The sequence below is a fragment of the Mauremys mutica genome, chromosome 22 (genome assembly GCF_020497125.1).
Source record: "Mauremys mutica isolate MM-2020 ecotype Southern chromosome 22, ASM2049712v1, whole genome shotgun sequence".
Lineage (NCBI taxonomy): Eukaryota > Metazoa > Chordata > Testudines > Geoemydidae > Mauremys > Mauremys mutica.
This window is the reverse complement of record NC_059093.1, coordinates 397050-417798: the sequence shown is the minus strand read 5'-3', so window position 1 is coordinate 417798 and position 20749 is coordinate 397050. Positions and strand designations below refer to the sequence as shown.

Here is a 20749-nt window from a genome sequence, read left to right as displayed (position 1 = left end):
AGGGACTCCTCAGACCCCATCTCTCTCCAACATCCTCCCAGCTCACCACAACCTGCGCCGCCATCCATGCCCCCTCCTGTAGGGACTGCTCAGCGCCCCTTCCTCCCCAACAGCCCCCCCAGTTCATTCCCCCATCCATTGGGCCCCTCAGTCCCCTTTTTTCCTCCCTCCCACCGCAACCTGCACCCCACTCTGTCCCTAGATCTGTGGGCCCCCCAGTGCCAACATTCCCCAACCTGCACCCCCATTCCTCCCTCCACCCATGGGGCCCCTCAGCCCTTCTCTCTCCTTCCTGCCCAACACTCACCCTTCATAGCACACGGGCAGGCGAGCTAGGGGACGAAACCCGTGGGGAGCAGTGGATTGTAGAGTGGAGCGGTGACTGATAGTGTGGGCTCAGTCTCTGTTCCTCGACTGAGGCGGCTGTAGATGGGATGGGAGAGGGAGGCAGGGATGAGGGTGTTAATAGAGCTCTGTGTAGTGATAGTTCCTGCTTGTCTTTATTAGTTTGCAGAGGAATTGTCCAGGAGCCCAGACAGCGGAGAAACTGGAAGAAGTGAACCTGAGCAGCCTGGACATCCTTGTAAGCAGAGATGAAGAGTCCTCAGCTTTCTGCCTTCTCCATGACTGGCTGTGAGTGAACAATTATGGCCTCTATCCCTCATCTGTACCACTCAAGTTTTCTTCAGAGGCCGTGAGCCTCCTTGTTGGCCATGGGACTCTGTGGGATTACGACCAAGGGAAGGGACCACAGTCTCCTCTGCTCAGTGACTGTCTTGGATGCAGGTGCAACAGGCTGCTTAACATATGAACGTAAGAATGGCCAGACTGGGTCAGATCAAAGGTCCATCTAGCCTAGTATCCTGTCTACCGACAGTGGTTAATGTCAGGTGCCCCAGAAGGAATGAACAGAACAGGGAATGGTAATCCAAGTGATCCATCCACTGTCACCCTTTCCCAGCTCCTGGCAAACAGAGGCCAGAGACACGATCCCTGCTCATCCTGACTCATAGCCGTTGATGGACTCATCCTCCATGAATTGACAGGTTTCAGAGTAGCAGCCGTGTTAGTCTTTAAGGTGCCACAAGTACTCCTGTTTTTTTTGCGGATACAGACTAACAAATTTATTTTAGCATGAGCTTTCGTGAGCTAAAGCATCCGAAGAAGTGAGCTTTAGCTCACGAAAGCTCATGCTAAAATAAATTTGTTAGTCTTTAAGGTGCCACAAGTACTCCTGTTTTTCATGAATTGACAGTAACTCTCCACTTAACATCCTCTCGCTTAAGATTGAAACAATGTTATGTCCCTGCTCAATTACAGAACATGCTGTATTTAAAGTTGTGCAATGCTTGGCTATAACGGTGTTTGGCTGCCTGCTTTGTCCACAGTCGGCAGACCCCCATCAGCTCTCCTATGCCCCCCACCCCCCCAGCACTTCCCACCCTCCATCAGACCCCGCGTATCAGTGCCTTCCCCCACGGCCTCCTGCCTGTGGCAATCAGCTGGTTTGTGGCGTCCGGGGACGGGGAGTGAAGACTCGTTGTGCAGGCTCCCCCTCCTCCCCTGCTTCCAAACGCCGCAAGCCAGCTGATTGCTGCGGGCAGGAGCGAGGACCCGGTGTGTGAAGTAAAGGGGAAGGAGGGGGGAGGAAGAGGCAGGTTAAGGGTGGGGGCTTGGGGGAAGGGGTTGAGGCCCCCACCCTGGTGCTCGCAGAGAGGGGAAGCTGCCGCTGCTCCTGTGCAACATGCTTCTCCTAGCCTACAGCACCTTCAGCTTCCTTGCCTGCCTCATCTCCAGTGCCAGTGGGCTGTGCCCGTGTGGGGTAAGGCGGGGGCACCCCCCAACTATAGTACTGTACTGTATGGCAAAAAATAATCCCCTGCAGCGTAACCCCCCGTTTAAATTCATTCTTATGGGGAAATTGGACTCACTTAACATCGTTTCACTTAAAGTCGCATTTTTCAGGAACATAATGAGAACGTTAAGTGAGGAGTTGCTGTACCTAGTTCTTACTTGAACCCCATTATAGTCTTGGCTTTCACAGCATTCTCTGGCCAGGAGCTCCAAAGGCTGAGTGTGCGTTGCGTGCTTTTTAATCGTATCTATAAAGGTGTAATGGGAGATGGGAGAAGAAGAACCTACACAACACTGCAGATTCCAATGGTAACTTCTGTTTTTCCCTCTTGTGTTGTGCTTATTACCACGGAGAAAGAAGTGAAGGGTAAGAGCCCACCCCAATTGTGAGATGGAAGGCGCCCAAGAGCCGTGAGACAGTGAGCGTTGTGGATTCCAGGCTATGCAGATGCCATGAAGCTGGGAGTGGAGCAGACATCTCACTGATGGTGACAAGTGTCTGGTTTCGTGAGGACTCTGGTAATGGCCCACCTGCCTCCAGGCCAGGACTTGTGGTTAGCTGGGGCTGAGTTTGTAGGAAAAGGTTCCTGAATAGCTGTAGTTAAGAGGGAGACAAGGTCCCCATTTTCAGGGGCTGGTCATTTCTCTGTCCAGAAGCAGTGTGTTTTCTGCAGCAGATGGTTGGATCCAGGGGGATGACTCCAGCTGGTGAGTTTCTTGACTTCCTCCCACGTTTTTCTCTCTCTCTCTCCTCTAATGTGTTGGCCAACACACTCTGTCTGTCTGTCTGTCTCTCTCTTTCTCTCTGTCCTTGCCTCTCCTTGTCCTGTCTCCTTTCATAAGACATGGGCAGGTGTGGTAGCTGTGCGTCCCCACAGGCTAGGTCTTGGGAGCGATGAACAAGTAGGAGGGGACCAAAATCACACAGGGTGGTGGGCGCTAGAGTGCAGCGGTGACTGTGGGTGTTGACTGAGTCTCTGCTCTAGTGGGGCTGATGTGGATGGCGTGGGACAGGGAGGTAGGGATGAGGGCAAGATTTCATGCACCAGTTGAATTTTGTGTAGTGATGGCTTTTTCTTGGGTTACTTACTGCGTTTGCAGAGGAATCATCCAGGAGCAGCAGCCGGAGGAGAAATTGGCAGAAGTGTACCCGAGCCGCCTGGAAATCCTCTTAAGTGGAGATCAACAGTCCTCAGCTTTCTGCCTCCCACATAACTGCCTGTGAGTAAGAGGTCAGGGCTTGGAATTCCTCATCTGTAGTCACTGCAATTTTCTTCACACTCTGTTTGCTTCCTCGTTGTCTATGGGGCTCTGTGTGATTAAGGCTTGAAGGGACCAGAGTCTCTAGATCTCTCCTGGCGTCTGCAGTCTGGGACTGCGGTGGGCCCGCTGTGCACCCCTGACTCTCGCCCCCCTTTGCCTCTGCTTGCTGGAAGCAACAAGCTACAAGAAGCAATAAGTTACAAGCCAAAAACATGCTTTTCCCCACAAGTGTGGTGTGTGTGATCAGAGTGTGCTGTGCAGAGTGACTGTTTTAAGGTGTCATTCCAAGGGTTATTTTCTACTTGTAGTCCTAAAGGTGTGATGGGATGAGGGTTCAGGGCAGAGCCTCACTGTGTGGGAGAGGCGAAAAGTAGAGCCTCCCCAACATTGCCCACTGAGATGGTAACTTACTTGTTTTTTCCCCTCGTGCTGGGTTTAGTACCAAGGGAAAAGAAGTCACGTGTCAGTATCTACTGCCTTCATGTCATGGAAAGCGAGCGAGAGCGATGTGACCTCAAGAACTACTGATGCCAAGGAAAAGCCGTCCTACTGGGAGTGGAACAGTCTCCACTCTCAATGAGAGAACTGTCTGTTTTGGTGATTGCTCTGCTCACGGCCCACCTTGCTCTTGGTAGGGATGCTCCATTTGCTAGGGCTGTGTTTGTAAGAAAGTGTTTTTGACTAGCTGTGTTTATGAGGGAGACAAGTTCCCCATTTCAGGGGCTGCTCAGTTCTCTGGCCAGTAGCAGTGTGTCCTCTGCATCAGAAGGGGAGATCCAGGGGGATGACTCCAGGTGACGAGTTGTTTCCCTTTCTCCCATGTTTCTCTCTCTGTCTGTCTCTTCTCTAGTATGTTGGCCAACACTCAGGTGTGCATCCCCACAGGCTAGGTCTCGGGAGCTATGAACAAGTAGGAGGGGAGGAAAATCATGCTGGACAGTGGGTGCGAGAGTGGAGCGGTGACTCAGTGTTTACTCGGTCTGTATTCATTGAGTGGATTTCACGCACCAATACAGCTGTATGTAGTGATGTCTCATGCTTGGCTTTTGCAGCTGCGCTTCTAGAGGAATCTTGGAGGAGCAGCAGCCGAAGGAGAAGGTGGCAGACGTGGACCTGAGCAGCTTGGACATTGTTCTAAGAAGAGATTAACAGTCCTCAGCTTTCTGCCTTGCACATAACTGGCTGTGACTAAGCGATATTGTATTCAAAGCACTGAACTCCTCACTTAAAGTCGCCCCGGTTAACGTTGTTACGTTGCTGAGCAATTAGGGACCATGCTCGTGTAACATTGCGCAATGCTCCCTTATAATGTTGCTTGGCAGCTGCCTGGTTTATCCAGTCCTTGCAGGAAGAGCAGCCGGTTTCAGCTCGCTGGTGGGGGCTTGGAACCAGGGTGGACCAGCAGCCCCCCATCAGCTCCCCGCCCCTGTAAGTTCCCTGTGCGGCAGCCACCCAGCAGGCTATCAATTGCTGGCAGTTCAGCTGTCCCTCCCCCCCACTGCCATGTGCTGCTCCTGCCCTCTGCCTTGGAGCTGCTCCCCGGAGCCTCCTGCTTGCTGTGCAGGGGAGAGGGGAAAGGGGGGCTAATGTCAGGGTGTCCGCCTCCCCCTACTCCTACCCCCCACTTACCCCTTCTCCATCTAGAGCAGGGTGGGGACAGGACAGGACAGGGCTCAGGGTGGAGAGAGTCTGCTGCCTGCAGCTGCTGTCTCAACTTCCTGACCTACTTAAAAAGGCAATGTCCTTAAAGTGGCAATGTGCATCTCTCACTCTCTCCCCCGCCCGCCCCACACAGGGTGTGTCTCTGTCTCTCTCTGCCATGCTGTCTCCCCTCCCTCCCTCCATTCGTGCTGCCTTGTAGAGTGTGAGGTTACATTAACAACAATGCGTTAACCCTTGAGGGCTCAGCTGAGTGCTAGTTCATCATTTAGCAGTAAGGCATTCCCTGGGAAATATCCCACCCTCTGACTGCATCAACTCAACCAAGCTTCACAATCATCATTAAATTGTTTGTTTAAAACTGATACTTTTAATTCCTCATCTTTACTTGCTCTAGTATTGTTCACAGGCCGTGTGCTTCCTCGTTGGGTACAGGACTCTGTGGTATTAAGGCTGGAGAGTGGCCAGAGTCTGCTGTTCAGAGTGACTGTCGGGTGCTGTGGCAAGGGCTGCTTTTTGGCTGAAATGCTAAAGGTGTCATGGGAAGAGTGTTGAGGGCGGAGCGCCGCCGTGAGGGAGAGGTGAAAAGAAGAGCTAACGTGACATTGCCCACTTAGATGGTAACTTATTTTTTCCCCTTGTGCTGGCTTTAGTACCATGGGAAAAGAAATCAGGCATCAGAGTCTACTCCCTTCATACGTTGGAAAGTGAGCAAAAGTGATTGGACCGCAAGAACTATTGATGCTACGGAAAAGCCGTCCAACTGGGAGTGGAACAGCTGCTACTCTCAATGATAAGTGCCTGTTTTGGTGATTGCTCTGCTCATGGCCCCCTCGCTTCTGGTAGCGATGCTCCGTTAGCTGGGGCTGGGTTTGTACGAAAAGGTTCCCGACTAGTAGTTATGAGGGAGACAAGGTCCCCATTTTCAGGGGCTCTCAGTTCTCTGGCCAGGAGCAGTGTGTCCTCTGCAGCAGAAGGTTAGATCCAGGAGAATGGCTGCAGGTGGAGAGTTGCTTGCCTTCCTCCTGTGTTTCTTTCTCTCTCTCTCTCTCTCTCTCTCTCTCTAGTATGTTGGCCAACACACACCCTCTCTCTATCCTTGCCTTTCCTTATGCTGTCTCCCTTCTTAGGACATGGGCAGGTGTGCTAGGTGTGCATCCCCACAGGTTAGGTCTTGGAAGCCCTGGAGTAGTAGGAGGGGACGAAAACCATGTTGGGCAGTGGGCACTAAAGTGGAGCGGTGATTGTTGGTGTTAACTCGGTCTCTGTTCGTCAAGTGGGGCCGATGTAGATGGGATGGAAGAGGGAGGCAGGGATGAGGCCAAGATTTCAAGCACCAATAGAGCTGTGTGTAGTGATGGCTCATGCTTGGCTTTTGCAGCTGCGCTTGCAGAGGAATTGTCCAGGAGCCCCAGCCCAAGGAGAAACTGGCAGAAGTGGATCTGAGCAGCTTGGACATCCTTCTAAGGAGACATGAACAGTTATCAGCTTTCTGCCTTCTGAACAACTGGCTGTGAGTAAGCAGTCAGTGCTTTCAATTCCTTATCTGTACTTGCTGTAGTTTTCTTCACAGGCCATGTGCTTCCTCGTCGGGTACAGGGCACAGTGGTATTAAGGTGGGGAAGGGACAGGAGTCTCCTGAGCAAAGTGACCATTTTGGGTGCAGTTACAATGGGTCCTGTCTAGTTGTAGGTGTAAAGTAGTAACAGGAGATGGTTTGAGGGCGGAGCTGTGGGATACAGGAGATGTGAAATGAAGGGACTACGCGACATTGCAGACCGAGATGCTATTTTTTTTTCTTTTTCTCCCCTCTGCTGGGTTTAGTACCAAGGAAAAAAGTCACACGTCAGAGTCTACTGCCCTCATGCGATGGCAAGTGAGTGAGAGCAGCGAGCCTGTGAGCATTGTTCAGGCCAGGCAAGAGCCGTACATCTGGGAGCCGAGCAGAGGCCACTGTCAGTGAGATAAGTGTCTGTCTGTTTTGCTTAGGGTTCTGCTCACGGCCTATCTGACTCCAGGTAGAGACACCCTGTTAGCTGGGGCTGGGTTTGTAAGAAAAGGTTCCTGACTAGCTGTGCATACGAGGGAGACAAGGTCCCCGTTTTCAGGAGCTGCTCATTTTTCCATCCACAAGCAGTGTGTCCTCCGCAAGAGAAGGTTGGATCCAGGGGGATGCCTCGAGCTGGCGAGTTCCTTCCCCTCCTCCTGCGTTTCTCTCCCTCCCTCCCTCTCTCTCTTTCTCTCGCTTTTCTGTACTGTGTTGGCCAACACACACACGCTCTCTTTCTCTCTGTCTGTGTCCTTGCTGTTCCCTGAGTGACCAGAGCAGGGGTTGCTCCAGGCTAATGAGAACACCTGACTCCAATTAACCTGCTAAGAGTCAGATGAGGCTGTTAAGCGTGTGACTCTAATTAAGCAGTCGGTGTTTGGAATCCCTCATCTGTAGTGGCTTCAGTTTTGTTCAGAGGCTGTGAATTTCCTCGTTGAACACGGTGCTCTGTGGGATTCAGATGAGGGAGAGGTACAAGTCTCCTGTGCACAGTTAGTATTTTGGATGTAGGTGCAGTGGGCTGCTTTTTAGTTGTAGTGCTAAAGCTGTAATTGGAGGAGGGTTGAGAATGGAGCCCTGAGGTGCGGTAGATGCGAGAAGAAGAAACTATGCATGTTGCTGACTGAGATGGTAACTGATTTGTTTTCCCCCCTTGGTACTAAACCCAGCACAAGGGAAAAGAAGTGGAGGGTCAGAGTCTGCTCCCCTCATGCAATGGAAAGCAAGTAAGAGCAGAGAGACAGCGAACGTTACTGATGCCAGGCAAGAGCCGTCCAGCTTGGAGCCGAGGAGCCATCACCGTCAGTGAGAGAAGTGTCTTGTTAGGTGAGGGCTCTGCTCACTTCTCACTTGGCTTCAGGTACGGATGCCCAGTTAGCTATGGCTCGATGTGTAACAAAATGTTCCTGACGAGCTGTGGATATGTGGGAGACAAGGTCCCCATTTTCAGCATCAGCTCATTTCTCTGTTCACAAGCGGTATGTCCTCTGCAGAAAAGCTTGGATCCAGGAGGATGATTCCAGGTGAGGAGTTGCTTGCCTTCCTCCCGTGTTAATCTCTCTCTTTCTTTTCTCTGTGTGTTGGCCAACACACTCTCTCTGAATCTGTCCTTGCCTCATTCTGCGCTGTCTTGCTTCATGGCACATGGGCAGGTGTGCTAGGTGTGCTCCCCAAAGGCTTGGTTCTCGAGAGTAATGAAGAAGTAGGAGGGGACAAAAATTATGTGGGGTAGAAGGGATGAGAGTGGATTGGAGACTGTCGGTTTTGAGTCGGTCTGTATTCATCAGGTGGGGCTGATGTAAATGGAATGGGAGAGGGAGCGAGAGATGAGGGCAAGATTTCACACACCTTCACAACTGTGTAATGCTGGATCATGTGTGGCTTTTGCAGCTGCGCTGGTACAGGAATTGTCCAGGAACCCTACCCGGAGGAGAGACTCTCAGAAGTGAACCTGATCAGCCTGAACATCCTTCTAAGCAGACATGAACAGTCCTCAGCTTTCTGCCTCCTGCATAAATGGCTGTGAGTAAGCAGTGAGTGCTTGGAATTCCTCATCTGTACTCGCTGTACTTTTATTCACAGGCTGTGTGCTTCCTCGTTGGGTACAAGGCTCTGTGGAATTAAGGTTACGCAGTGGCCAGAGTCTCCTGAGGGAGTGACTATTTTGGGTGCTGTTACAATGGGTATCTTCGACTTGCAGTTGTAAAGCAGTAATGGGAGATGGGTTGAGGGTGAAGCCCTGGGATACGGGAGCTGGGAAATGAAGAGACTACATGACATTGCAGATGGAGATGCTATTTTTTTCCCCCTCCTCTTCTGGATTTGGTACCAAAGGAAAAGAAGTCATGTGCCAGTCTACTACCCTTATGTGATGGAAAGCGAGCGAGAGCGATGAGACCATGAGCATGGTTGATGCCACGCAAAAGCCGTCCATCTGTCAGCAGAAGAGCCATCACTGTCAGTGAGATAAGTATCTGTTTTGGTGAGGGCTCTGCTCATGGCCCACGTTGATGGCTGGTAGGGATGCCCCGTTAGCTAGGGCTGGGTTTGTAAGAAAAGGTTCCTGACTAGCTGTGGTTGTAAGAGACACAAGGTTCCCAATTTCAGGGGCTGATGATTCCTCTGGTCAGGAGCAGTGTGTCCTACGCAGCAGAAAGTAGCATCTAGAGGATGATTCCAGGTGTCGAGTTATTTGCCTTCCTCCCATGTTTCTCTGTCTTCTCTATTGTGTTGGCCAACACTCTTGCTCTTTCATTCTCCCTTCCTTGCCTTTCCTGGTGCCGTCTCCCTACGTAGGACGCGGGAAAAGGGTGCTAGGTGTGCATCCACACAGTCTGTCTTTGGGACCCATGAAGACTTATGCATGATTTTCATACCCTCCTATTAGTGGGTGCCACAGTGGAGCAGTGTCTGTCAGTGTTGACTTGGTCTTTAATCATCGCCTGGGGCTGATGTAGACCAAATGAGAGAGGGAGGCAGAGATTAGGGCAAGATTTCACATACCTTCAGAGCTTTGTGTAATGCTGACTCACCCTTGGCTTTTGCAACTGCACTGCAGAGGAATTGTCCAGGAGCGCTGTCTGGAGGAGAGACTCTCAAAAGCGGACCTGAACATCCTTCTAAGCAGACGTGAACAGTCCTTAGCTTTCTGCCTCCTGCATAACTGGCTGTGAGTAAGCGGTCGGTGCCAGTGGAATACCTCATCTATACTCGGTGTAGTATTCTTCACAGGCCATGTGTCTCCTTGTTGAGTGCGGGGCTCTGTGGTATTAAGGCTGGGGAGGGGCCAGAGTCTGCTACGCAGAGTGACTGTCGGGTGCTGTTGCAAGGGCTGCTTTTTGGTTGTAATGCTAAAGGTGTAATGGGAAGAGTGTTGAGCCATGTGGGAGAGGCGAAAAGAAGAGCCAATGTGACATTTGCCTACTGAGATGGTAACTTGCTTGTTTTTCTCCTTGTGCGGGGTTTAGTACCAAGGGAAAAGAAGTCACGTATCAGTCTACTGTCATCATGCGAAGGAAAGCGAGACCGACGAGACCGCGATCATTGTCGAAATCAGGCATTAGCTTTACATCTGGGAGCGGAGCAGTCACCGCTGTCAGTGAGATAAATGTCTGGTTTGGTGAGGGATCTGCTCATGACGCACCTGGCTCCAGGTAGGGATGCCCCATTAGCTGGGGCTGGGTTTGTAAGAAAAGATTCCTGACTAGCTGCTGTTATGAGGGAGACAAGGTCCCCATTTTCAGGGGTTGGTTATTGGTCTGTTCACATGCAGTGTGTCCTCTGCAGGAGAAGGTTGGATCCAGGGGGGATGAATCCAGCTGGTGAGTTTCTTGCCTTGCTCTTTCTCTCTCTCTGTCTCTTCTCTAGTGTGTTGGCCAACACTCTTTCTCTCTCTGTCTATGTCGTTGCCTCTCCTTGTGCTGTCTCCCCTCATAGCACACGGGCAGGTGTGCTACGTGTGCATCCCCACAAGCTAGGTTTCGGGAGCTATGAACAAGTAAGAGGGGATGAAAATCATGCAGGGTAGTGGGCACTAGAGTGGAGTGTAGACTGTCAATGTTGACTTGGTTACTGTTCATCAAGTGGGGCTGATGTAGATGGGACGGGAGAGGGAGGCAGGCATGAGGGCAAGATTAAATGCACTAATAGAGCTCTGTGTAGTGATGGTACTTACTTGACTTTATTAGTTTGCAGAGGAATCATCCAGGAGCTCTCGCCGGACGAGAATATGCAGAAATGGACCTGAGCAGCCTGGACATCCTTTTAAGGAGACATGAATATTCCTCATCTTTCTGCCTTTTGCATAGCTGCCTGTGAGTAAGAGATGAGCACTTTCAATTCCTCACCTCTGCTCGCTGTAGTTTTCTTCACAGGCCGTGTGCTTCCTCGTTTGTTATGAGACTCTGGGATTAAGGCTGGGGAAGGGACAAGAATCTCCTGAACAAAGTGACTATTTTGGGACAAAGTGTACTTAGATTTCCAGAAAGCCTTTGATAAGGTCCTTCACCAAAGGCTCTTATGAAAATAAAGTTATCACTGGAAAAGAGTGAAGATCCTTTCATGGATTGAGAACTGCTTAAAAGACAGGGAACAAAGGGTAGGAATTAATGGTAAATTTTCAGAATGGAGAGGGGTAACTAGTTGTGTTCCCCAAGGGTCAATGCTAGGACAAATCGTATTCAATTTATTCGTAAATAATCTGGAGAAAGGTGAGGTGGCAAAGATAGCAGATGATACTAAATTGCTCAAGATAGTTTATGGGAACTTTTTGAAGTTATTCAGTGTTCATTGGATTTAACTAAGTGATTGGGCAACAAAATGGCAAATGAAATTTCATGTGGATAAATGTGAAGTAATGCACATTGGAAAAAACAACCCCAACTATACATAAAATATGATGGGGGCTAATTTAGCTACAACTAATCAGGAAAGAGATCTTAGGGTCATCGTGGATAGTTTTCCGAAGATGTCCACGCAGTGTGCAGCGGCAGTCAAAAAAGCAAACAGGATGTTTGGAATCATTAAAAGAGGAATAGAGAATAAGGCAGAGAATATCTTGCTGTCCTTATATAAATCCATGGTACTCCCACATCTTGAATACTGGGTACAGATGTGGTCTCCTCATCTCAAAAAAGATATACTGGCATTAGAAAAGGTTCAGAGAAGGGCAACTAAAATGATTAGGGGTTCAGAATGGATCCCATATGAGGAGAGATTAAAGAGGCTAGGACTTTGCAGTTTGGAAAAGAGGAGATTAAGGGGGCATCTGATAGAGGTATATGAAATCACAAGAGGTGTGGAAAAAGTGAATCAGGAAAAATAAGTTTACTTCCTATAATATAAGAACTAGGGGCCACCAAATGAAATTAATGGGCAGCAGGTTTAAAATAAATAAAAGGAAGTTCTTCTTCACGCAGCGCACAGTCAACCTGTGGAACTCGTGAAGGCCAGGACTATAATAGGGTTTAAAAGAGAACTGGATAAATTCGTAGAGGTTAGGTCCATTAATGGCTATTAGCCAGGATGGGTAAGGAATGATGTCCCTAGCCTCTGTTTTTCAGAGGGTGGAGATGGATGGCAGGAGAGAGATCACTTGATCATTACCCGTTGGGTTAATTCCCTCTGGGGCACCTGGCAATGGCCAGGATACTGGGCTGGATGGATCTTTTGGTCTAAGCCAGTTTGGCCATTCTTATGTTTTTATGGGTGCCTTTACAATGGGTGCCTTCCAGTTGCAATTGTAAAGTAGTAAAGGGAGATGGGTTGAGGGCTGGGATACGGGAGACGTGAAATGAAGAGACTACGTGACATTGCAGTTGGAGATGCTAATTTTTTTTTGTTTCCCTCCCTCTGCTGAGATTAGTACCAAGGAAAAAGAAGTCACGGTCAGAGTCTACTGTCCTCATGCGATGGAAAGTGAGCGAGAGTGACGAGACCACGAGCATTGTCGAAATCAAGCATTAGGCATGCATCTGGGAGCGGAGCAGCTACTGCTGTCAGTGAGATAAGTGTCTGTTCTGGTGAGAGCTCTGCTCACGGCCCATCTGGCTCCAGGTAGGGACGTCTTGTTAGTTGGGCCTGGGTTTGTAACAAAATGTTCATGACTAGCTGTGGTTATGAGGGAGACTGGGTCCCCATTTTCAGGGTCTGCTCATTTCTCTGCTGACAAGCGCTGTGTCCTCTGCAGAAAAGGTAGGTTCCAGGTGGCGAGTTGCTTGCCTTCCTCCCGTGTTTCTCTCTCTCTTCTCTAGTGTTGGCCAACACACTCTGTCAGTCTGTCCTTGCCTCTTTTTCTGCTGTTTACTTCATTGCACACAGGCAGGTGAGTTAGCTGTGTATCCCCAGAGGCCAGGTCTCGGGAAGCATGGCGAAGTAGGAGAGGACGAAAATAATGCGGGGAAGTGGGTGTGAGAGTGGAGGCAGGTACTGGAAGGTCTTGTGCACCTGTAGTGTTTTTGGCAGTGATGGCTCTTCCATAGGTGGTTTGCTGTTCTTGCAGAGGGCAGCGGAGCATCTGCAGGAAGCGGACCTGCACAATCTAGCTGTTTCGCTTTGCAGTGGAGCCGAGGAGCGCTCTTGTAATGTTGGAGGAGCAGGTGCGTGTTTTTGTGAAATGATATTTCTCTATCCAGTATCTGCATAGTGAGGTGCCTCGTGGAGAGCAGAGAGATGCTTCTCCTATCCATGGGATGGGTCCTGGGGAAGGTCCAGCTCTGCCTGTGGCTGGCAGTGGTCTGGGATTGTCCCTTTCCTGGAGGGCTGTAGCTCCTTAGGAGTGGTGAGTATTTTAGGCCCTGGGTAAGCTGAAGAAGAATAAAGGAGGGAGCAGCAGCCAGTGACGTGTGTCTCCGTTGTTCTTCCATGCACAAGTGGTGACCTAGCTTACAAGTGTTCTCTCTCTCTCTCTCTCTCTCTCTCTCTTTTCAGTCGTACTGAGATTGGTCAGATGAGAGATCGGCCAACCTGTGGCAGAGACCAAGGAAGGAACAGCCACCCGGAGCCCATCCCTAGGGATGGAAGCCGGACAATGATCTGCAGAGTAAGAGCAAATGGAAACTTGCTGAAGTTCAGTATTGAGGGAGGGCTGCAAATACTCTTGTCAGTGGAGAGAATTTGTGAGTATGGGGAGAGCCCCTGAGGAAAAGCCTCAGCATCTCACGGGGGCACGATAAGCTCGGGGGAATCCTTTGTGCTCTCTCAAGGAATTGTCAGGTGCTATGGAGTCTTCCCAAAGTGCGATAACTCTCTTTGTGGAGAGCCAGGAAGGTGACTACAGGTGCTGAGTTTGCCTCCTTCCTGTACGTGTATCTCTGCTCTCATATGTTGGCCAACATGTTGGCTCTCTCTTTCTGTCTCTCTCCTTGCATAGAACATGGGCAATGGTGGATGCTCACAGTCTAGGGCTGGAGAGCCTGCATCCCACTGCGGCATTGGGAGGGGGAAGAGAAGCATGATGGGTACTAGATCCTCCATTGGTAGTGGTGGGGGTGACTGTGGAAGTTGACTGTGACTCTGTTCATCAAGTGGGGCTGATGTACGGTGGGTGGGAGAGGGAGGGCGGCATCTCACACGCCAATAGAACTTTGGGCAGTGACGGCCCCTGTGATGGGTTGGATCACAGACACCCCCCCCGGGAGCTGCCAACTGATGTGCCAAGTCTACCTCTGCCCCTGCTTTCCCTGCTAGCTCAGGACTCTAGCACCCTCTCTTGCTGAGCCATCTGCTCCAACATAGACCCAGGGTCTGAATTACTTGCCCCAAAGCTGCAGGTTTACCTGAAAACAGCTCACAGAAGTGTGCTTGTCTTTAGCACTCAGATGCCCAACTCCCAATGGTGTACACACACACACAAATCCGTTATACCATGCATAAAGCTTATACGGAGTAAACTCAAAAATAGTTCATCCTCTATAACACTGACAGAGAGAGATGCACAGCTGTTTGCCCCCCCTCCAGGTTAACTCTGGGTTAATTAATAAGTAAAAAGTGATTTTATCAATACGGAAAATAGGATTTAAGTGGTTCCAAATAGTAACAGACAGAACAAAGTGAGTCACCAAGCGAATTAAAAAGCGCAAATCTATGTCTAATCAAACTGAACATAGATAATCTCACCCTCAGAGATGCTTCAGTAAGTTTTTTCCTCAGACTGGACCCCATCCAGGCTTGGGCACAATTCTTTCCCTGATACAGCTCTTGTTCCAGCTCAGGTGGTAGCTAGGGGATTCTTCATGACTCCATGGAGTTATAAAGGTGTAATGGGAGATGGGAGAACAACCACGTACACAACACTGCGGATTCCGATGATAACTTCTGTTTTTCCCTCTTCTGTTGTGCTTAGTACCACGGAGAAAGAAGTGAAGGGTAAGAGCCCATCCCCGTTGTGAGATGGAAAGCACCAAGAACCGGGAGACCACAAGTGTTGTCGATACCAGCCTATGGCGATGCCGTCGATCTGGGAGTGGAGCAGCCGTCACCACCAGTGAGATAAGTGTCTGGTTTGGGGAGGACTCAGGTAACGGCCCACCTGCCTCCAGGCTGAGACTTGTCATTAGCTGGGGCTCGGTTTGTAGGAAAAGATTCCTGACCTGCTGTGGTTACGAGGGAGACAAGGTCCCCATTTTCAGGGGCTGGTCTTTTCTCTATCCACAGTGTGTCCTACGCAGCAGAAGGTTAGATCGAGGAGGATGACTCCAGCTGTTGAGTTTCTTGACTCCATCCCACATTTTTCTCTCTCTCTCCTCTAATGTGTTGGCCAACACACACTGTCTCTCTCTCTTTTTCTCTGTCCTTGCCTCTCCTTGTGCTGTCTCCCTTCGTAGGACACGGGCAGGTGTGTTAGGTGTGCATCCCCACAGGCTAGGTCTTGTGAGCTATGAACAAGTAGGGGACCGAAAAGATGGAGGGCAGTGGGCGCTAGAGTGGAGCGCTGACTGTGGGTGTTGACTGAGTCTCTGCTCTTGTGGGGCTGATGTGGATGGGATGGGAGAGGGAGGCAGGGATGAGGGCAAGATTTCACGCATCAATTGTATTTTGTGTAGCGATGGCTCTTGCTTGGCTTATTTGCTGCACTTGCAGAGAAATCATCGGGGAGCAGCAGCAGGAGGAGAAACTAGCAGACGCGGACCTGGGCAGCCTGGACATACTTCTAAGCACAGATTAACAGTCCTCAGCTTTCTGCCTTCCACATAACTGGCTGTGAGTAAGCGGTCGGTGCTTCGAATTCCTCATCTGTTCTCGCTCCAGTTTTGTTCCTGGTCGGGTACATGGCTCTGTGGGGTTAAGAGGAGGGAAAGGCACAAGTCTCCTATGCAGAGTGGCTGTTCTGAGTGTACGTGCAACAGGCTTCTTTCTAGTTGTGGTCCTGAAGGTGTAACAGAAGAAGGGTTATTGGGTGGAGGTCTGGGGTGCGGTAAATGGGAGAAGAACTTATGTGATGTTGCCAACTGAGATGCTAACTCGTTTGTTTCTCCTCCACCCCCTTGTGCTGGGTTCAGGACCAAGAGAAAAGAAGTGGAGGGTCAGCGTCGGCTCATCTCACGTTACGGAAAGCGAGTGAGAGCGACGAGATCGCAAGCATTTTGGATCCCAGGCAAGAGCCGTCCGGCTGGGAGCGGAGCAGCCGCCTCTGTCAATGAGATAAGTATCTGTTTTGGTGATTGCTCTGCTCACTGCCCACCTGAATCCAGATACAAATGCCCCATTAGCTGGGACTGGGTTTGTAACAAAATATTCCTGACTAGGTGTGGTTCTGAAGGAGACAAGGTCCCCATTTTCAGGGGCTGCTCATTTCTTTGTTCACAAGCGCTGTGTCCTCTGCAGAAAAAGTTGGATCCAGGAGGTTGATTCCAGGTGGCGAGTTGCTTGCCTTCCTCCTGTGTTTTTTTTCTCTCTCTCTCTCTTCTCCAGTACGTTGGCCAACACACATCCTTTCTCTTTCTGTCCTTGCTTTTCCTTGTGCTGTCTCCCTTCGTACGACACGAGCACGTGTGCTTGGTGTGCACCCCCACAGGGTAGGTCTCGGGGGCCATGATGAAGTAGGAGGGGAGGAAAGTTGTGCAAGGTAGCTGGCGCGGGAGTGGAGGGGTGACTGTCAGTGTTAACTTGGTCTCTGTTCATCAAGTGGGGTAGATGTAGATGGGCTGGAAGAGGGAGGCAGGGATGAGGGCAAGATTTCAAGCATCAATAGAGATGTGCGTAGTGATGGCTCATGCTTGGCTTTTGCAGATCCATTTACAGAGGAATTTCCCAGGAGCCGTAGCCAGAGGAGAGGTTGGCAGATGTGGACATGAGGAAACTGAACATCCTTCTGAGCAGACACTAACAGTCCTCCGCTTTCTGCTTCCCACATAACTGGCTGTGAGTTAGCTGTCGGTGCTTTGAATTCCTCATCTGTTCTTGCTGTACTTTTCTTCACATGCCGTGTGCTTCCTCGTTGGGCATGAGGCTCTTTGGCATTAAGGTGGGGGAAGGGCCAAGAGTCTCCTGAGCAAAGTGACTATTTTGGGTGCAGTTACAATGGGTCCCTTCTAGTTGCAAGTGTAAAGTAGTGATGGGAGATGGGTTGAGGGCAGAACCGTGGGATACAGGAGCTGTAAAATGAAGAGACTACGCGACATTACAGACGGAGATGCTGTTTTCTTTTTTTGCTTTTCTCCCCTCTGCTGGGTTTAGTACCAAGGAAAAAGAAGTCACACGTCAGAGTCTACTGCCCTCATGCGATGGACAGTGAGTGACAGCAGTGAGCCTGTGAGCATTGTTCAGGCCAGGCAAGAGCCGTCCATCGGGGAGTTGAGCAAAGGCCACTGTCACTGAGATAAGTGTCTGGTTTGGTGATTGCTCTGCTCACAGCTCAGCTCCTGGTAGGGACACCCCATTAGCAAGGTCTGCGTATGTAAGAAAAGGTTCCTAACTAGTGGTTATGAAGGAGACAAGGTCCCCATTTTCAGGGACTGGTCATTTCTCTGGCCAGGAGGGGTGTGTCCTCTGCAGCAGAAGGTTGGATCCAGGGGGAAGACTCCAGCTCTTGAATTTCTTGACTCCCTCCCATGTTTTTTTCTCTGTCTCTCTCTCTCCTCTAATGTGTTGGCCAACACACACTCTGTCTGTCTGTCTCTCACTCTGTCTCTGTCCTTGCTTCTTCTTGTGCTGTCTCCCTTCATAGGACACGGATAGGAGTGCTAGGTGTGCATCCCCACAGGCTAGATCTCGGGAGCTATGAACAAATAGGAGGAGATGAAAATCATGCAGGGTATTGGGTGCTAGAGTGGAGCGGTGTCTGTGGATGTTGACTCAGTCTCTGTTCATCGAGTCGAGCGGATGTAGATGGGACGGGAGAGGGAAGCAGGGATGAGGGCGAGATTAAATGCACCAGTAGTGCTGTGTGTAGTGATGGTACTTACTTGACTTTATTAGTTTGCAGAGGAATCATCCAGGAGCCCTCACCGAACGAGAATATGCAGAAGCGGATGTGAGCAGCCTGGACATCCTTCTAAGGAGACCTCAACAGTTCTCAGGTTTCTGCCTTCTGCCTAACTGGCTGTGAGTAAGCAGTGAGTGCTTGGAATTTTTGTACTCACTGTAATTTTCTTCATAGGCCATTTCCTTCCTTGTTTGGTATGGGGCACTGTGGGATTAAGGCTGGGGAAGAGACCAGAGTCATACTTGCCAACTTTCACTGGGTAGATAAGAACCCTGAATTCACAATATTCCAAAAATCAAGCTAATCCTATTTCAAATAAGGCCAAAACAAGCCAATTCCTAAGAACCCCAGCACTCAATGACTAGATCTCTCCTGGCGTGCAGTCTGGGAATGTGGTGGGTCCACTGTGCACCCCTGACTCTCTCTCCCCCCTTTGCCCCTGCTTGCCAGAAGTAGGAAGCTACAATGAGCAATAAGTTGCAGGCCAAAACCAAGCCCGATTTGTATGTTTTATTTTCCCCCTTGAGATTTGGTGTGTGTGTGACCAGAGTCTGCTGTGCAAAGTGACTATTTCGGGTGTCGTTGCAAGGGGTGCTTTCTACTTGTAGTCCTACCGGTGTAATGGGAATAGGGTTGAGGGCGGAGCCCCACTGTGTGCGGGAGGGGAAAATAAGAGCCTACCCAAAGTTGCTGACTGAAAGGGTAACTGATTTGTTTTTCCCCCTTGTGCTGGGTTTAGTAGCAAGAGAAAAGAAGTCACAGGGCAGAGTCTACTGCCCTCGTGCAATGGAAAGAGCAAGAGCGATGAGTCTGCAAGCGTTGTTGATGCGACACAGAAGGCGTCCATCTGGGAGCGGAACCGCCACCACTCTCAATGAGATAAGTGTCTTCTTTGGTGATCGCTCTGCTCAAGGCCCATCTTGCTCCCGGTAGGGACGCCCCGTTAGCTGGGGCTGGGTTTGTAAGAAAAGGTTCCTGACTAGTTGTGGTTACAAGGGAGACGATGTCCCCATTTTCAGGGGCTGCTCATGTCTCTGGCTAGGACCAGTGTGTCCTCCGCAGCATATTAGATCCAGGGGGATGACTCCAGCTGGTGAGTTTCTTGACTCCCTCCCACGTTTTTCTCTCTCTCTCCTCTAATGTGTTGGCCAACACACCACTCTGTCTGTCTGTCTCACTCTCTCTCTGTCCTTGCCTCTTCTTGTGCTGTCTTCCTTCGTAGGACACGGGCAGGTGTGTTAGGTGTGCATCCCCACAGGCTAGGTCTTGTGAGCTATGAACAAGTAGGGGACCGAAATGATGCAGGGCAGTGGGCGCTAGAGTGAAGCGGTGACTGTGGGTGTTGACTGAGTCTCTGCTCTAGTGGGGCTGATGTGGGAGGCAGGGATGAGGGCAAGATTTCACGCACCAATTGAATTTTTTGTAGTGAGGGCTCTTGGTTGGCTTATTTGCGGCACTTGTAGAGGAATTGTCCAGGAGTCTCAGCTGGAGAAGAAGCTGGCAGAAGTGGACCTGAACTGCCTGGACATCCTTCTAAGGAGACATGAACAGTCCTCAGCTTTCTGTATTCTGGATAACTGGCTATGAGTAAGAAGTCAGTGTCTTCAATTCCTTATCTGTACTCACTCTTGTTTCCTTCATAGGCCGTGTGCTTCCTTGTTGGGTACGAGGCTCTTTGGGATTAAGGCTGGGGAAGGGACAAGAGTCTCCTGAGCAAAGTGACTATTTTGGGTGCAGTTAAAATGGGTCCCTTCTAGTTGCAGCTGTAAAGTAGTAATGGGAGATGGGTTGAGGGCGGAGCTGTGGGATACGGGAGATGTGAAATGAAGAGACTACGTGATATTGCAGACAGAGATGGTAATTTTATTTTTTTTCTTCCTTTTACTTCTTCCTTGGTACTAAACCCAGCAGTCACACATCAGAGTCTACTGTCCTCATGCGATGGAAAGTGAGTGAGAGCAGCGAGCCTGTGAGCATTGTTCATGCCAGGCAACAGCCGTCAATGTGGGGGTCGAGCAGACGCCACTGTCAGTGAGATAAGTGTCTGTTTTGCTGAGGGTTCTGCTCACGACCCATATCAGTTTCTTGCCTTTCTCTGTGTTTCTTTCTCTCTCTCTCCCTCTCTCACTCTCTTCTCTAGTGTGTTGGCCAACAATCTGTCTCTGTCTTTGCCTCTCCTTATGCTGTCTCCCTTCATAGGACACGGGCAGGAGTGCTAGGTGTGCATCCCCACAGGCTAGGTCTCAGGAGCTATGAACAAATAGGAGGAGATGAAAATCATGCAGGATATTGGGCGCTAGAGTGGAGCGGTGTCTGTGGATGTTGACTCAGTCTCTGTTCATCGAGTCGAGCGGATGTAGATGGGATGGGAGAGGGAAGCAGGGATGAGGGCATTCATAGAGCTCTGTGTAGTGACAGTTCTTGCTTGGCTTGATTAGTTTGCAGAGGAATCGTCCAGGAGCCCCAGCCGGATGAGAATGTCAGAAGTGGACCTCAGCAGCCTGGACATCCTTCTAAGGAAATAAGAATAGTCCTCAGGTTTCTGCCTTCTGCATAACTGGCTGTGAGTAAGGGCTCAGTGCTTTGAACTCAGTCATCTGTACTCACTGTAGTATTCTTCATTGACCGTGTGGTTTCTTGTTGGGTACAGAGCTCTGTGGGATTAAGGGTGAGGGGCCAGAGTCTGCTGTGCAGAGTGACTCTGTTGGGGGGTGTTGTAAGAGGTGCTTTGTACTTTTAGTCCTAAAGATGTAATGGGTAGAGGGCGGAACCCCGCCGTGCGTGAGAGGGGAAAAGAAGAGCCTAAGAGACATTTCTGACTGAGACGGTAGCTTACTTGTTTTATCCCCTGGTTTTAGTACCAAGCAAAAAGACGTCACATGTCAGTCTACTGCCCTTATGAGTGAGAGTGACGAGACTGGGAGCGTTGTTGGTGCCAGGCAGGAGCCGTCCATCTGGGAGCAGAACAGCTGCTACTATCACTGAGATAAGTATCTGTTTTG

At 50.2% G+C, this 20749-nt stretch overlaps 1 protein-coding gene and 1 long non-coding RNA gene across 7 annotated transcripts; both read left to right on the top strand.

The window, feature by feature from the left end:
• The first annotated feature begins 573 nt into the window (after positions 1-573).
• LOC123354709 lies at positions 574-15017 on the top strand. Of its 6 annotated transcripts, none has more exons than XR_006574832.1 (11): positions 574-633; positions 2213-2373; positions 7495-7651; positions 8216-8347; positions 8660-9494; positions 9793-9978; positions 10098-10146; positions 10513-10638; positions 12189-12921; positions 13253-13364; positions 14667-15017. XR_006574832.1 is itself a non-coding variant. In XM_044996862.1 (8 exons), exons 1-6 carry the CDS (start codon positions 7748-7750, stop codon positions 12905-12907), a joined length of 681 nt encoding a protein of 226 aa, XP_044852797.1. In that variant the 5' UTR covers positions 7658-7747; the 3' UTR covers positions 12908-12921; positions 13253-13364; positions 14667-15017. The 6 variants fall into 6 exon arrangements, 1 of the variants encoding a protein (XP_044852797.1); XR_006574834.1 differs by lacking the exon at positions 574-633 and adding an exon at positions 696-813; XR_006574831.1 differs by lacking the exons at positions 574-633; positions 2213-2373 and adding an exon at positions 7078-7297.
• A 215-nt stretch (positions 15018-15232) lies between these two features.
• Positions 15233-17056, top strand: LOC123354714. Its single transcript, XR_006574840.1, has 3 exons — positions 15233-15523; positions 15823-16684; positions 17000-17056. It is a non-coding gene; the product is annotated as an uncharacterized LOC123354714 (long non-coding RNA).
• The last annotated feature ends 3693 nt before the right edge of the window (positions 17057-20749 follow it).